The sequence below is a fragment of the Protopterus annectens genome, chromosome 9.part0, assembly GCF_019279795.1.
Source record: "Protopterus annectens isolate FY-2018-M chromosome 9.part0, PAN1.0, whole genome shotgun sequence".
Taxonomy (NCBI): Eukaryota; Metazoa; Chordata; order Ceratodontiformes; family Protopteridae; genus Protopterus; species Protopterus annectens.
This window is the reverse complement of record NC_056743.1, coordinates 49,176,673-49,194,097: the sequence shown is the minus strand read 5'-3', so window position 1 is coordinate 49,194,097 and position 17,425 is coordinate 49,176,673. Positions and strand designations below refer to the sequence as shown.

The following is a 17,425-nucleotide window of genomic DNA, read 5'->3' as shown; positions in this document are numbered from 1 at the left end:
TGGCTTTGGAGAGTGTGTTTTTTACCTGTACAGCCATGATTACAGGAACTTTGCATTCTTCCTGTATAGAGATGAACACTTTGGGGGGTAAGAGGGGGGTAAAGTTAGCACTGAACCTATCTGCCAGGATGATGCCGATATTAGTTGGTTCTGTATATTTAGTGCCATTGTGCTGTAACTCAAAGCAGATCTGAGTACTTCCATTGAGATTCTTGACATAGCTTTAGAATCCTTGTGGTTGTCTTTAGAATCAGTGGCAATTTTGTTTTTGTAACTAGCTTTGGAGGATTTTGAGGGATCTCAGCTTCTTACTGAGGCTGACCAGGGGGTTCCTCCAATCATGGGATTTTTATTCTTTTTTGCAACACTTTCTTTCTTCTGTTGTAGAGTTTGGTTATGGCAGGGGACCACTAGAATGGCTTCCTTTTTTTGGAGGAAAGCATCTTGGTTCTGTTAGGGATAGCACGATCCATGCACTCGTGTAAGTGCTTATAAAGTGCATTTGTGTAGGATTCAGCAGTCGTAACTGTATTGACATGCAAATGCATGGGTGTCGTGAAGTTTGCCACTCCTGTCTTAAGAAGAGTGAAGTTGGCTTTGGAGAATTTTTTTACTGTGGTTTCCCTAATGGGGGGTGGGGGTGGGATGTGAATGTCTAGGGTGATTATAGTAAAAATAAAAATACCAAGTTCTGTTTGTAGTCACACCATGTAGAATTCTACTTTTTGTAAAAATACACGTCTTTTCAGATCACAGTTCTTTGTTGAAGAAATAAATATCCAGTTCTTATTCAAATATATGTTGGTTTATTGAGACAATCGGTAAGCGCTTTCGCTGACAAGCTTTTTCAAACCTATAACACTCCATCTCAGCAAGAGCTTATATATACACATTCAAAACAATTAAATAATTAAGTGTTTTAATCAATTCAATCCTTAAAAACATAAGACATCCTTTTAATACTTGAAACATAAAATAATGTTGTTAACATCTATCTAAAAAATTTTTTTATGTATTAATGAACAACATTATATTATGTAAAGCTGTCATATTGACATACTGTTATTACTATAATAAAACTACTATAATAAAATTAATTAATTATCAATATGATAAAAAAGGAAATAATAACTTAAAAATATTTCATTTGATTCTATGTCTCCTATTTCTTAAAACTGGCTTTAAGGGGGCCCTATCATTAAGGCCCGGGGGGATATGGGCTTTTGTTTTTATAATCCATTGTGACTCAATTTGCTCAGTAAAATTTCTAATATCTCCCCCTCTGACATTAGGTACATTGACTTGTAGTACTGAGAATAAAATCATATGGGTGTTGACATTCTGTAAGACATGTTTGGATAAAGCGTTAACTTCCGACTTAATACGAATCTGATACAAGTGTTCCCTTATTCTTTCTTTTAACATTCTATCTGTCTTGCCAATATAAAAAGAGCAACATGATGTGCAATTAGCAATGTAAACCACATGCCTAGTGTCACAACTAGCATTTACTTTAATTGGAAATAATTGTCCTGTTGTAGGATGTACAAAACTACTAATATTATATTACTAATGTAGTTACAAAAATTACATTTGGTACATGGACTAGTACCATTGGGGTCAATAATGTCCCTACTAGGTTTGTAATTTGCACAACATAACATTCTATGCAAACTTCTCTTGTTTTTATAAGCAAACTGAGGTCTTATACCAACATGCTTAGTGACCTCAGGGTCTAGCATGAGTAAATCCCAATATTTAGTAACATCTTTAATAGATTGCACATCCTGTGTATAGTAAAGTGTAAACCTTAAATGGCTCTCACCATTATGCAAGTTTTCATTAACATTAGTTCTGTACATCTGTAATCCAGTGTCAGAAAAAATAGGACAAGCACGATCATGTCTTATACTTTTAACTTGTTCAAATATTTTCTTTATTTCTTTGGATTTATATTTTCTATTACGAAATCTGTCCCCTAAGTCATTTAACTCCTCTTCGAAGTCATTAAGGCACGGGTTCAATCTAGATTCCCTGATGCCCTGTCCCTTCAGGACATTCGTAAAAACATGAGATGGGTGCATGCTATTTCTGTGTAAAAGTGTGTTCTTATGGCAAGTTTTTCGATGCACTCCTGTGTTAAACCCACCATTCGACAGACACCATATATTCACATCTAAAAAAGATATATTCTGTATGGAGTAATTCATAGTAAACTTTAGAAAGGGGGTTAACCTATTCACTTGTTCCTCAAAAATTTGTAATTCATCTGAGCTACTATGCCAAAGAAAAAATAAATCGTCCACAAAGCGTCTGTAAAAAAGGACATGCTCCTGGTACATATCAAGGCAAAAAAGTTCTTCTTCCTCCCATAGGGCTATAACTAAGTTGGCGTAGCTATTGGCACACAAAGTGCCCATAGCCACGCCATTTTTTTGTAAGAAAAAGTTGTTGTTAAATAGAAATACATTGCTTTCTAACACTGTCTCAAGCAAAGTACAAAGGAAATCTATCCTGACGGATGATAAATCAGAATGTGAAGTAAGGTATTTACATATACTCTCTAACCCTTTGTCATTAGGAATATTTGTGAATAATGAATTCACATCCATAGTTACAAACAACAAACTTGAGTCTCTATCCTGCCCCCTAGTCAATTCATATAAATCCAATAAAAATTCCTTTGAATCTCTAAGTATAAACCTATTATTGATTACATAAGGCTTCAGAATTCTTTCTAAATAGAAAGAGATATTTTCAGTAACCCAGCCTCGGCCAGAAACAATTGGTCTCATTGGAGGGTTATTAGGATTTTTATGGATTTTAGGCAGTCCTTGAATGATAGGAATAGTAGGTTCTTCTATCAATAGATAATCTAATAGCTGATAATCCATTATTCCTAAATTATACATATCTTCCAAATTATTGTACATCCTGTTAATAATGAGTTGTACTTCAGAGTATGTGATAATCTTATAATGTAAGATTCAAAGGAATTTTCATTGGATTTTTACTAAAGTTTACTATGAATTACTCCATACAGAATATATCTTTTTTAGATGTGAATATATGGCGTCTGTCGAATGGTGGGTTTAACACAGGAGTGCATCGAAAAACTTGCCATAAGAACACACTTTTACACAGAGATAGCATGCACCCATCTCATGTTTTCACGAATGTCCTGAAGGGACAGGGAATCAGGGTATTTAGATTGAACCCGTGCCTTAATGACTTCAAAGAGGAGTTAAATGACTTAGGGGACAGATTTCGTAATAGAAAATATAAATCCAAAGAAATAAAGAAAATATTTGAACAAGTTAAAAGTATAAGACATGATCGTGCTTGTCCTATTTTTTCTGACACTGGATTACAGATGCACAGAACTAATGTTAATGAAAATCTGCATAATGGTGAGAGCCATTTAAGGTTTACACTTTACTATACACAGGATGTGCAATCTATTAAAGATGTTGTTACTAAATATTGGGATTTACTCATGCTAGACCCTGAGGTCACTAAGCATGTTGGTATAAGACCTCAGTTTGCATATAAAAACAAGAGAAGTTTGCATAGAATGTTATGTTGTGCAAATTACAAACCTAGTAGGGACATTATTGACCCCAATGGTACTAGTCCATGTACCAAATGTAATTTTTGTAACTACATTAGTAATATTAGTAGTTTTGTACATCCTACAACAGGACAATTATTTCCAATTAAAGTAAATGCTAGTTGTGACACTAGGCATGTGGTTTACATTGCTAATTGCACATCATGTTGCTCTTTTTATATTGGCAAGACAGATAGAATGTTAAAAGAAAGAATAAGGGAACACTTGTATCAGATTCGTATTAATCGGAAGTTAACGCTTTATCCAAACATGTCTTACAGAATGTCAACACCCATATGTTTTTATTCTCAGTACTACAAGTCAATGTACCTAATGTCAGAGGGGGAGATATTAGAAATTTTACTGAGCAAATTGAGGCACAATGGATTATAAAAACAAAAGCCCATATCCCCCCGGGCCTTAATGATAGGGTCCCCTTAAAGCCAGTTTTAAAAAATAGGAGACATAGAATCAAATGAAATATTTTTAAAGTTATTATTTCCTTTTTTATCATATTGATAATTAATTAATTTTATTATAGTAGTTTTATTATAGTAATAACAGTATGTCAATATGACAGCTTTACATAATATAATGTTGTTCATTAATACATAAAAAATCTTTTTAGATAGATGTTAACAACAACATTATTTTATGTTTCAAGTATTAAAAGGATGTCTTATGTTTTTAAGGATTTAATTGATTAAAGCACTTAATTATTTAATTATTTAATTGTTTTGAATGTGTATATATAAGCTCTTGCTGAGATGGAGTGTTATAGGTTTGAAAAAGCTTGTCAGCGAAAGCGCTTACCAATTGTCTCAATAAACCAACATATATTTGAATAAGAACTGGATATTTATTTCTTCAACAAAGAACTGTGGTCTGAAAAGACGTGTATTTTTGCAAACAGTAGAATTCTACATGGTGTGACTACAAACAGAACTTGGTATTTTTATTTTTACTATTATCCTGGCGTTTGCTCTGTTTGTTGTCCTGTATCTACCATTGGTATTTTTATTCATTAATTTATTTTGGCGCGTCTAGGGTGATTAGCTTGTGGTCGGATCTGACCAACAAGTAATTAACCTCTGGTGTGGAACACAGGTCACCCATGTTGATAATGACCAAATCTAGGATATTGCTGCCCCTGGTGGGGGTGTGGATAAATTAATCCAAGGCATTGGAATTTATGAATTCCAGAAAACATTGAGCAAAAGAGTTGGTACACGAGCAGCCTTCCCAGCCAACGGTGGAGTAGTTGAAATCGCCCATTATTAGGGTGTTGGGTTGTACTCAAATATTTTCCAGTGTATCAGGAAATGAGGAGTGGGAATCCTTGGGCATGGTGGTGGATCTGTAGCAAGTTACAATTTGGATTTTGGTCTTGCCCAGAGTTAGTTGCACTTTGATAATCTCGGATGCATTATGCTGAGCAACTTGCCTGGAGGTGTGGATATCCTTAATTAATATGAACACGCCTTCACCTTTAGTGTTTCAGTCCAGGTTAAGTGGCTGAAAGGTGTGGTATGAATTATAGCCTGGTAATGCAGGGGTGCTCTCTGGAGCCTTGAACCAGGTCTCTGTCACTGCACAGATGTCGATGTTCTCCATTTTTCAAGTGAATGCATTTTGAGGTTTAGACTTCTAGCATTGAGTAGCATTACCCTCCAATTTTGCTTACTTGTACCTTTTACGGTGGTGAATTTGTCATTTGAATCTTGCTTAAAAAGGCACTATAGGGGTGGCAAGAGCCTTAGCCAGTATTCGGAATCCCAAGGGCGACAGGTGCAGGCCATCTCTGGCAAATCATTGTGGTCTGTCAATCATGTCATCCCAGGCATACAGAAGCTTAGCCAGTTGTTGAAATCAATCATTTTGTCCTTGTACTGTGGTATCATTCTGGGTGATGGCAGGATGCTTTTCAGGGTTAGGGTCATACCTGCCTGGGCTACAAGATTGGAGAGCTCCTCCATGTCTCTTTTCATGTATTGCAGGGAGGTACATCTCAGGTCATTCACACCAACATGGATAATGACAGAGTCATATTTGTACTTGTTGTGGAGTGACCTGAGTGTGTGCATTATGTGGCAGATCCTGGCACCCGACAGGCAGATGACAACTTTCTCCTTGTTTAGCCTGGTGAGTGGAACATCAGTGTGCCTGACTATAGAGTCACCTATGACTAGAGTATTGGGTGCTTTGCTATTCCTTATGGGCTGTGGTTGGGTGGCACACTGAGTTTATGGGCTATGTGTCATTTGGATTGTGTTGGGGGTGGAGGTTGCTTGCTTTTCTGCTTTGGAGGTCTCTGTTGCTTGAGCAGATTTTTATTGAGAGCCTTCATGAATGCAGGTGTGTGTTTTGTGTTACTATGTGTGGGTTTTGGTGGTGTAGGTTTTGAGGGACTATGTGATGAGTGTGGTGTGGTGCAAATGTTTCCCTTCTCCTCTTGACTGTCTTGTCCATTCTTGGGTGAAGAGAGCTTTGCTTCCAGTTTGGCTATATAAGTGCATTTCCCACAGGTTGTAGTGTTGGGTGGTAGAAGGAGGAGGAGATGGTTGTCTGTGTACATCAGGCAATTGCATTGCCCCAAAATACTCAGATTCATCAGGTAGACAGGAGAAAACACTGGGAGCTGACCCTTATACTTGCCTGGATAGGTGCTTATTTATTAAGTACTAAAAACTGTTTTCCTCTAAACAAATGAGGAAAGTTGAGTGCTGTAGTAATTTGTAGCTTATTTAGTTCTTACAATGTGTTCTGAACAAGTGCTGAGCTCAAAGAAACAGCTTTGAGTGCTAAAACTAAAAAAACTGGCTAGTTCTAAGGGAAAATTTGAAGAGCAGACTTTATGACATCGAGAATAGTTTAACCCTAGCTAAGCGGCAATGTATAAAGTGTATTTTTTAATTATAACAGTAGCAAATGAGCAAACTGATTTAAACCAATTAACCACTAAAAAGCTAACAGCTCTGCCCCATTCCAGCAGTCTTCGATCAGCCAAGTTCTAAGTGCACACTCCTGCCACTAAGGTGCAAGGGAACCTTCTTCAAAAAAAGATGGTCTGGATTAGTTCTCAAGTTATACAAAAAAGCTAGATTTAGCAGGTCTGAATTTAGTCTATGCTACAGCAAACAAGGTGTACCAATTTCAGAGAGAAACAGTTCAAAGAAGCAGGCACAATAAGCCTTTAACCAGAAACTCCTAGCTCAGAAGGGCAGAATCTACCCTCTCCTCCCACAAGAGTGCAGACCACACCTTCTTAATGTAAAATAACTGCCCCGAAGCCCAAGTGCTTAAAGCAGAACTAGTACACTTTTAGAATAACAGACACTAAGCCTTCAATCAGCAACTCCCAACTTAGAAGGATGTAAGCTATCTGTCCTGCCACAACAGTGCAGACCACAAACCTTCTTAATGTAAAACAACTGGTCTGAAGCCCAAGTGTTTCAACCAAGGGCATAGAATAAGAGTTACAATTTAATGAGGCTACTAACAAGCAGTAATAAATGCAGCAGAATAAATGCAATAGAGTAGGAAGAAACACAAATACAGTAAAAGCAGATGAATAAAGTGCATTTTTTATATAACAATAGAAAACGAGCAAACTGATTTAAACAAATTAACCAGTAAAAAAGCTCATAACTGAGCCCTGTTCCAGCAGTTTTCAATCAGACAAGTTCTAACTGCACACACCTGCCACTAGGGTGCAGGGGAACCTTCTCAACAAACGATGTCCTGGATTAGTGCTCAAGTTATACAAACAAGACTAGATTCAGCATGCCTGAATCTAGTCTATGCTACAGCAAACAAGGTGGACCAATTTCAGAAAGAAACAGTTCAAATAAGCAGGCACAATAATCCTTTAACCAGAAAATCCCAGCTCAGAAGGGCAGAATCTGGCCTCTCCTCCCACAAGACTGTAGACCACAAACCTTCTTAATGTAAAATAACTGGCCTGAAGCCCAAATGCTTAAACCAGAACTAATACACATTTAGAATAACAGACACTGAGCCTTCAATCAGCATGATGCACCTATTGTGTATAATCTATACTAAAAAATACTTTACATTGTTACTAACTTCTCACTAACTCATGGCTGTGTCCATGCACCTATCCTGTATGATCTATAGTAACAAATACATTACATTGTTACTAACCTTTTACTAACTCATGGCTGTGCCCATGCACCTATCCTGTATAATCTATAGTAACAAATACTTTACATTGTTACTAACCTCTCACTAACTCATGGCTATGCCCATGATGTACCTATCCTATATTATCAATAGTAACATATACTTTACATTGTTACTAACCTCTCACTAAAACCAAATTAGATCCGAACCAGACCAAGAACAAAATTATGTATCCAAAGGCTCAACAGGAACAAAAAAATTAAAAATGACTTAAATAAAACTCTGTTTTAATGAAAAGATAACAAATTCCACATCAAGCGCTTTCGCCTGGAGGCATACCCTTTACTTTACATTGTTACTGACCTCTCACTAAGTCATGGCTATGCCCATGCATCTATCCTGTATAATCTATAGTAACATATAATTTACATTGTTAATAACCTCTCACTAAGTCATGACTATGCCCATGCACCTATCCTGCATAATCTATAATAACAAATACATTACATTGTTACTAACCTCTCATTAACTCATGGTTATTCCCATGATGCACCTATCCTGTATAATCTATAGTTACAAATATATTACATTGTTACGAACCTCTCACCAACTCATGGCTGTGCCCACAGTGCACCTCTCCTGTATAATCTATAGTAAAAAGTACTTTACATTGTTACTGACCTCTCACTAACTCATGGCTGTGCTCATGGTGCACCTATCCTGTATAATCTATAACAACAAATATGTTACATTGTTACTAACCTCTCAGTAACTCATGGCTGTGCCCATGATGCACCTATCCTGTATAATCTATAGTAACAAATACATTACATTGTTACTAACCTCTCACTAACTCACAGTTGTGCCCATGATGCACCTCCCTGCATGATCTATAGTACATATACTTTACATTGTTACTAACCTGTCACTATCTCACGGCTGTGCCCATGATCCACCTATCTTGTATAATCTATAATAACACATACTTTACATTGTTACTAACTCATGGCTGTGCCCATGCACCTATCCTGTATAATTTATAGTAACAAATACATTACATTGTTACTAACTTCTCACTAACTCATGGCTGTGCCCATGCATCTATCCTGTACATCCACTGACCAATAAACAAAATATAAAAATGATAATAAAAACAATTTACAGTAACCTACCATACTCAAAAAACTAAGTACTACATTGAACAAAAAGCAGATACATATGATATAGGTGGTGTGGGACATAAATTAAATATCTTATACTTTGGGGTACAAGAACTCATCTACGCATACCTAAACCTAAAGGACCAGACCCATATATACCCAACCAACTGAGAAGAACTGCCATCAACAAAAATTAAATAAATAATCAACACAAATAACTACACTGATATACACAATCACCATCAATTATTCACAGAACACATTTCATAACACTGGAATACCCAACATGTACACATAAAACATACACACACAAAAAGTAAACCAGTACGAAGAAACACTAATAAGAAAAAACCCTCCCTGCTCACATCAAGTGTATCCAATCCTCATCGATACACAAACCATAAAAATAATTCACTCTTGCTCATGCATAATTAGCAGACAAGCTCAAAAATAAATATGCACAAAGCCAATGTACAGTCTCTGCCTTTTAGTATAAGATATGCTACACAAACTCTTACAAAACAGTTCTGAGTTACATCAACTAACTTACAGCTGCTACAAAACAAAATAAACAACACTTTTTTATAGGGAGACAAGCCTTGTCTGCACAGTGCACAGACACACAACCTCCTAACCTATACATATTAACTCCTTGGTAGAACACGATGATATAGGTGGTAAATCCTGAACCATACAAATAACAAATACCCACAACATCAAACCATACAAGTAACAAATACCCGCACTTCAAATAACAGAATAAGGAACAAATCAATTATATATGTGCACTGACTTAATTAAACACATTATAAGCACACACACACACACACACACACACACACACACACACACACACACACACACACACACACACACACACACACACACACACACACACATTAGTGCATAAAAGTATATGCCTGTGTAGTTTATATTGTCTGGGCATGTGTGTGTGTGTGTGTGTGTATGTTAAATCTGTAAAGTTTTGATTTGATGCTGCAATTTTGAACAGGTTTTACTGCAGATGTATGATGTTATTTATGACTGATATTTGTTTCATAGCTGAATTTATTTACAATTTATTTATAACAGGTGCATTTCTAATCCCTTATCTACTGATGTTGATGCTTGCTGGTATCCCAATTTTCTTCATGGAAGTGTCGTTGGGACAGTTTGCTAGTCAAGGACCTGTTTCTGTGTGGAAGGCTGTTCCTGCATTACAAGGTATGGCAAATGAAATGGTAAATCAGAGGAAGAGAAAAAAATATATATCCTCAAATTTCCAGGACGTCAAATGCTGTCATGTGTTATTCTGTTCAGAAATTGTTCTTGTGATAGTACAGTGCACCAGGCAGGATCCTTCATTTGTTTCATACGCATGGATAATCATGTTCTACAAATACCCAGATACATACACGTTTTGTAAACTTCAAATCAAAACTACAGCCACAGCAGTTAATATCATTTCTGCCTACAGTAATGTCCCACATTTTTCATGAAAAGTTTGCTCAGATTAATACATTTAACTGAACCATGCAAAAATGAAGGGATGTACACTGACCAAGCCACTGACACTGGGGATTCTCCAAACTACCACTATAATGGACAATGTAGTCTTACCTTCTGAAGTGATATGTGCTCTTGCTAGCTGTCTCACATCATAGTACAACTTTTGCCTAACTATTGTCATATAACATGTCATATAACATGAGAGACAGTGAATTATAGATTAATAGATTTGTAAACTGTTACTAGGCTAATGACCAGGGGGGGTTGCCTTTCTAAGTTTTCCCAAAAGAATAATAATGGGCTGCATCCAAATATAGCACTGAGGGCCAGGCATTATAAGCTATGTCTCTCCATAAGGGACATGGGTGCCAGGTCCGGTGTAAATTTCCTATTCCCCATCCACTGGTCAATGTTGTGCTTAAACTGAACTCAGCTTCACATGGATGGGAAGCCTGTTCCATAGGAGGGGCAGTCTCTGGGACACTTGTTTCTTTTTAGCATGTTCTGTTGAAGTCACAGACAAAATTCAGGTCCCTAGACCTTGTATCTTGGTACTCTTTGACTTGCAAATATGTAGGAGATTCATAAGTTCAGGATTTGTGGATGCCTTGTAAGCCAGGCATAGATTACCCTTCAGCAATCTATAGCAAACTGCATAGAGGGAAAGAGCTTTAAGGCCTCTGCATAAGGCAGGTTTGTTATGCCTTCTATTCTTTTTGTAAGGAACCTTTGAGGTCGCTCTTGTTGTTGCAAATGCCTGGTCAGGTACATACCAAAAGGAGCATTATACTCTAAGACTGGTCTGATAAGGACAGAGTACAGTGGGATAATGACTTCTTTGGACCTAGATGCCATGTCCTTACTTATAAGTTGCACAACATAAAATGATTTCCTCACTACTGTTGCCACATGGTGGTCGAAGGTAAGGCTACTGTCTACATGCATACCCAAATCGCTGACAACAAAAATCCTGTCTAATTACCATGTTGATAATACACCCTAAGGGGTGTATTATCAACATGGTAATTAGACAGAATTTTTGGCTTCCCAAAAGGTACAATTATGCATTTCTTAGCATTCAGTTTAAGACCATGGCTTTGGCACCATTTGTTAGTCAGAGATAGACTTTATTGAGGAATGCTAGTGTCTGCAGGGGGAGTCGATGTTAACTCCCAGCTTGCAATCATCTACAAACATAGTCAGCCATAAACCTTCATCATTGGCTTCTGTTTCAGAGAAATAGATGCCAAAAATGAGCAGGCCCAGTACTGAGCCCTGGGGGACTTTGTCAGTGACCAGCATCTTGGTGGAATATGAAAAGATAAAGTGAACAAGCTCTAGCCTGGGGGAGTACGCCTTCACCATATGAAAATGAAAAGCTACAATAAGGCTACTCCCTCCACATGGTAGCTAGCTCCAAGATGATCCATTTAGCGGGTATTATATATCCCCTTTCTTGTAGTTGCTGGTATGCAAGCACTACATATGTATCCCAGGTCCTTCATTAAATAAAAACAATTTTTTAATTCTGTTTAGTTAAAAACGACAAACTCTTTCCTCGGAGCAAATTTCTTGTTATGGCAATTTGGCTCAATATAATTAGACATTAAATTTCTCATTCATTGGAAGTTACTTCCAGTTACCTTTCTTCCTTGAGTACAAAACCTCCATTCACTGACAACTATATGCTCCGCTTCTTCAGTAGGTACCTCCAAAGTTCCAAGTCAATAAATCGCCTGTGTGCAAAAGCACTAGAACAAGTTACAAAAAGTTCCTTACTTGGAATCCAACTTGTAACTAGCATACAGCCTGTGTGTAAAATGGGGGGGGGGGTAAGTCCTAAAGCTCTTCCTTCTTCTAGAGCCAATTGATTCCAATAGGCATCCCGTGTTCAAAGACACTGGAATGAGTTCTAAAGTCTAAGACCAACTTCAAATCAACATGCTGCCTGTACACTAAAGTGAATTCCAGGATGGATGATTCTTCCTTCCTCTGAAGCCAATGGGAATCAGCAAACTGCCTGTTTGCAAAGTCACTGGAGCAGGTTCCAAAATATTCCTAGTTCTAAAGCCAACTTCAAATAAGCATGCTGCTTGTGTTCAAAAACAGACTCAGGAACAGATAAGCGCTTTCGGTTGTAAACCTTCTTCAGATCCTGTGTTTATCTGCTTTGCACTTCCTTTTATACTGTGTGTATTCTAGGTATTGGCCAATGAGGTGTTATATTCAAATAAGACTCTCTGCCTTCATTATTTATTGGATACCCTTACTACTTGCATCCAATCTGTCTTTTTATATACACTGCCAAATCAGTTTAACTTCCTGGGTTCCTGCTAGTATGTCACTGGTTATTCTGTCCTCTTGAGTGGAGTCCATTCTCACATGTTGTTTAGTAGCTAGTTTTATAGCTTTACTGTCATGTTATTCAGTCCTATTTCTTTTAGGAGTGGTTTACTCATAGAAGTGTATTATCGCCCCCTGAGCCTCCTTTCTTTTAGTACTGGTTTTAAGGGGACTACTGCATTAAGGCCAGGACTTTGACTGACACACAAGTTCATAATCCAGACCATTTCTATTTTTTCAGTTCTGTTGAACAAATCTCCACCTAGTGCTGTAACTGAAACTTGGGTTAATATCATAGGTTCATAGGTTCATAGGTTTATACTAGGCTATCTGCCCTAAGGCATTTATAAGCATAGCCCAAAGTTATGTGGCTTACGCCACCCCTTATGTTAGAAATAATGTGCCCATTAGTTTGTTGTGCCTCTGTCCAGCGGTGACACAGAGATGATTCCCGGGGTAAACCTACGATCTCCCATCCACCAGTCAAGATTTCTCTTGAACAGAGCCAGCGAGGTGCTCTGCCTCACATGGACTGGGATTTTATTCCACAGCATGGGGAGTCTCTGGGTGATAAATCTATCCCTCCAGCACGTCCTATTTATATCCGTGCTAAGGTTTAAGTCACTTGCTCTAGTGGTTCTGGTGGATTTGGATTTTTTGAGGTGGAGCATGTCCATTAATTCCGGGTTGGTCATGGCCTTGTATGTCAGGCACAGGTCACCTCTGAGCAGACGGTATGCAACTGAATAGAGTTGGAGTTTCTTCAGTCTGGCAGTATATGACAGGTTTTGGAGTCCCTTTATCCTTTTGGTGAGGAAATTTTGGGGTCTCTCCAACTGCTGCAGGTGTCGGGTGAGATACATCCCAAATGGGGCATTGTACTCGATCATAAATTTAAAGCTATGCCCTGGATTGTGCTTTATATGCTGATACAAAGCATTGACTTCTATCTTGTTATTGATGTCTCTTAGATGCCGTAAGATATGTTCTTTGAATTTTCTATTAGTTTTACCCACATAGAACGACATACATACTTCACAGCTGGGTATATATATCACATTCTCTGTATTGCAATTTCCATTGCCTTTATAGGAATATACTTTATGTGTGATAGGATGTTGGAACACATTAGTCATGTTCATATATTTGCATGTCTTACACTTCCCACATTTAAAAGTTCTTTTTTCTTTGTTACACTTCTCTGTGTTGTTTCTGATGTCCTTCATGGATGCATCTGCAGTCATAACAACTGGGGTTGTCCTGTCGTCAGGCAGCCCTGCAGTCGGCCGGATTCCAAAGTCCGGGTCCGGCTTCGGCTGATGTCGCACTTCACCCGACGTCATCTCTGCTGGTCTCCGGGTATAAAGGCATCAGCCGACGCCATTTTCTTCAGTCTTTCTTGCCGCGTGGCGCCCGAAGCAGAAGCTGTTCGCAAGTGCCGGTCGGTCGGATCCAGAGATTTCTACTACCGAATACTACTTTGAAGACTTCTAAAAGCTAAGTACCCCGTTGGGGACTCTTTCTTGCCTCAGCCGATGTCAGAAAAAGTCAATAACTGTTTAACTTGTGGGAAACAAATACCTCATAAAGATTTCCACTCTTACTGTTTGCCTTGTTTAGGCCCAGACCACGACGTAGCAGCCTGTTCGGCCTGTGCTTCCTTCAACCGACGAACGCTTAGGCGTCGGTCGGAGTTTGCTGAACAGTTTTTCGGTTCTGAATTTGCGTACATTATGCCGTCGGATCCTCCGACTACCCAAATTGTTAAGAAATGCAAAGAAAAAGACTGACACTCGCGGTCCACGGTTTCGGCCGGAACCATGGTGGAGCAAATCATGAGTGTCTCGGTTTCGGCCGAAACCGAGAAAACTGTTCAAAGCACAGCTGAATCTTTGACTACTTCTGAGGTTCCTGCTACCTTACTTGAATCGGCCTCTGAAATTTTACCTACTACAGTGGCTTCTAGTGAATTATCAGACACCATCCCTTTGGATGTCTCTACCCCAGCACGTGGTGCAGCTAGGCCTCCTGCAGCCATGTCCATTAAGGCCTTTGCCAGGGCTAAAGCAGCCAAGTCTACTAAATCAGTGCCTGTTAAACCCCCCTCAACCAGGCCTACCTCTAGTTCACAAATGCTTACTCTGGCAGAAGATTTAATATCCTTAATTAGGGGATCTCAATCTCACCCAGACAGGGCCTCTCAGCCCCCAGAGAAGAGACCTAGGGCAGAGCCCCCCGAGCCTGTGTCCTCTGATGATTCTGCGGATGACTCAGATATTACAGACCAGCCAGAGGCTCCTTTCTCCAATTATGAAGACTCAGATGCTGAAGAATCCATTCCAGCTGCTTCTCCACCAGAAGAATTCTCCTTTGGGGAAACCTTACATGCCATGCGAGAACAATTCCAATGGCAGCAACAGGATTTCTCAGACTCCAGAAAAAGACTTAGGACTTTTCTGCACCTTCCACAACACAGGCCATTCGCTATACCTCCTGTCCTCCCTGTTGTGGACGATGCCTTTAATGATGTCTGCTCTGCACCAGATTCCTTACCTCCAGCCCCTGCCAAACCAGACAGATTTTACAGGGTACCAGACACGCATCATCACCTATACAAGGCCCCTCTTGCAGACCCCAAAACTATATCCCAGGGGCCTAAGGCAGTAGCCTCGACCACAGCAAAAAACCCTATTCCTTCTGAAAGGGAAGCCAGGTCTTTAGACAGATGGGGCAAAACAGTTTATACCTCAGCTACTCTCTCAGCTAGAGCTTTAAACTGTCAGTTTCACATGATACAATACCAAGAGTTTATGCTTGATCAGTTAACTACAAAACTATCCTCTGACGACTCTATAGATAAGAAATATGTATTAGAAATGGTAAATAACATACAACAGGTTAGTAACCATTCCTTAAAATGTGGCTATGATGCACTGGAGGCTTCATTTAGATCAGCCATGACTGGCACAGTGATAAGAAGACATGCATGGCTGAAGGAACAAGTCTTACCGGAACATGTTAAATCTAAGTTATTAGATGCTCCTATGGATAAGACCAGTTTGTTTGGTACACCTGCCCAGCAGGTAATGAAGAAAATGGAAGAAAAGGCAAAATCTGTTCAAACGGTTAAAGATTTCTTGCAGGTTCAGCCACCAAGGTTTAGCAGGAACTGGCCTGCCAAAAATTGGTCCTTTCCTGACTCCACAAGATCCCAAAGGGGCAGGAATAGACGTTCCAGAGGCAGAAACCAATCCAGAGGAGGTGCCTACAGAGGACGACAGTGGCAAGGTAATAACAGAGGCACAGACTCAGCCACTACCACTACAACAGCACAATCACAGTGACTTAACTCTACATCCGCCTACCAGGGAACAAATAGCAGCTCCATTAGGTGGAAAATTAACCTTATTTTTGAAAAACTGGCACTACATCACAAAAGACAAGTGGATTTTGCAAACCATACACCAAGGTTACCGGTTCCACTTTCACACTCTACCAGTCAAAAGAGGAATGCCAAACCTGCCTCCAAATCAAAAAACAGAAGCTCTACAGCAGATAATGCAATTAGCAAAGATGAGAGCTGTGGAAAGAGTGCCAATAACAGAACAAGGCAAAGGATTTTACTCCAGACTATTCCTAGTTCCAAGAAAGGAAAAAAGTTGGAGACCTATTCTCGACCTGTCCACCTTAAATACATACATCATTGTCCCAAAATTCAAAATGCTGACCCTACAGCAACTTCTTCCCATGCTGGGCAAGGAGTGTTGGCTGGTAACTCTAGATCTCAAGGAGGCATACCTGCACGTCCCCATTCGACCAATTTGCAGAAGATACCTCAGATTTCTTGCAGGATCAGAGCATTATCAATTCTCAGCATTGCCCTTTGGCTTATCTACTGCGCCCAGAGTATTCACAAAATGCCTGGCATCAGTAATCGCCCACTGCAGACTACAGGGAATCCAAATTTATCCATACCTGGACGACTGCCTGCTACAAGGGGACAACAAAAGCAAGCTGACAACAGATTTACAAAGGGTCATTTACTTGCTACAAGCACTGGGATACACAGTTAATTTGCAAAAGTCAAGGCTGATACCATCCCAAACAAGGACATTCCTGGGCGTGAATTGGACACTGTAAAACAAATGGCATTCCTAACCGCAGAAAAACAAAAAGAACTCCCTCTTTACTTCTTGGCTCTAACAAAACAGAACAAGTTAACAGCAAGAAAAGTCCTTCAGGCCTTGGGCTACATGGCATCATGCATAATCTTGGTTCCACATGCCAGACTACATATGAGAAAACTACAGTGGTACCTAAGGAATTTATGGTCCCAACACAGGCACAGCCTAGAAGCGGAAATTCCACTGATCCCATGCCTAAAACAGGAGTTCCTATGGTGGGCACAAGCATGCCAGTCAAACCCAGGCCTACCCTTTCGCAGCTATCAAGCAAGCCAGACCATCACAACAGACGCCTCAGACCTAGGATGGGGGGCTCACATGCTGGACAAATGCGTACAAGGATTGTGGACGCAGGATCAACTCCACCTGCACATCAACCTAAAAGAAATGCTGGCAGTAAAACTGGCAATCCAAAATTTCAGACCATTTCTCAAAGAGGGCCATTTGATGATAAGGACAGACAACACCACAGTCAT

At 39.3% G+C, this 17,425-nt stretch overlaps 1 protein-coding gene across 2 annotated transcripts in view; it reads left to right on the top strand.

The window, feature by feature from the left end:
* Positions 1-17,425, top strand: part of SLC6A5 (solute carrier family 6 member 5) — a 1,534,607-nt gene that overhangs the window by 427,252 nt on the left and 1,089,930 nt on the right. For both annotated transcript variants that reach the window (XM_044082549.1, XM_044082548.1), the window contains exon 4: positions 10,006-10,137. In XM_044082549.1, coding sequence (XP_043938484.1) covers positions 10,006-10,137 — 132 coding nt within the window. The remainder of the gene's footprint in view (positions 1-10,005; positions 10,138-17,425) is intronic.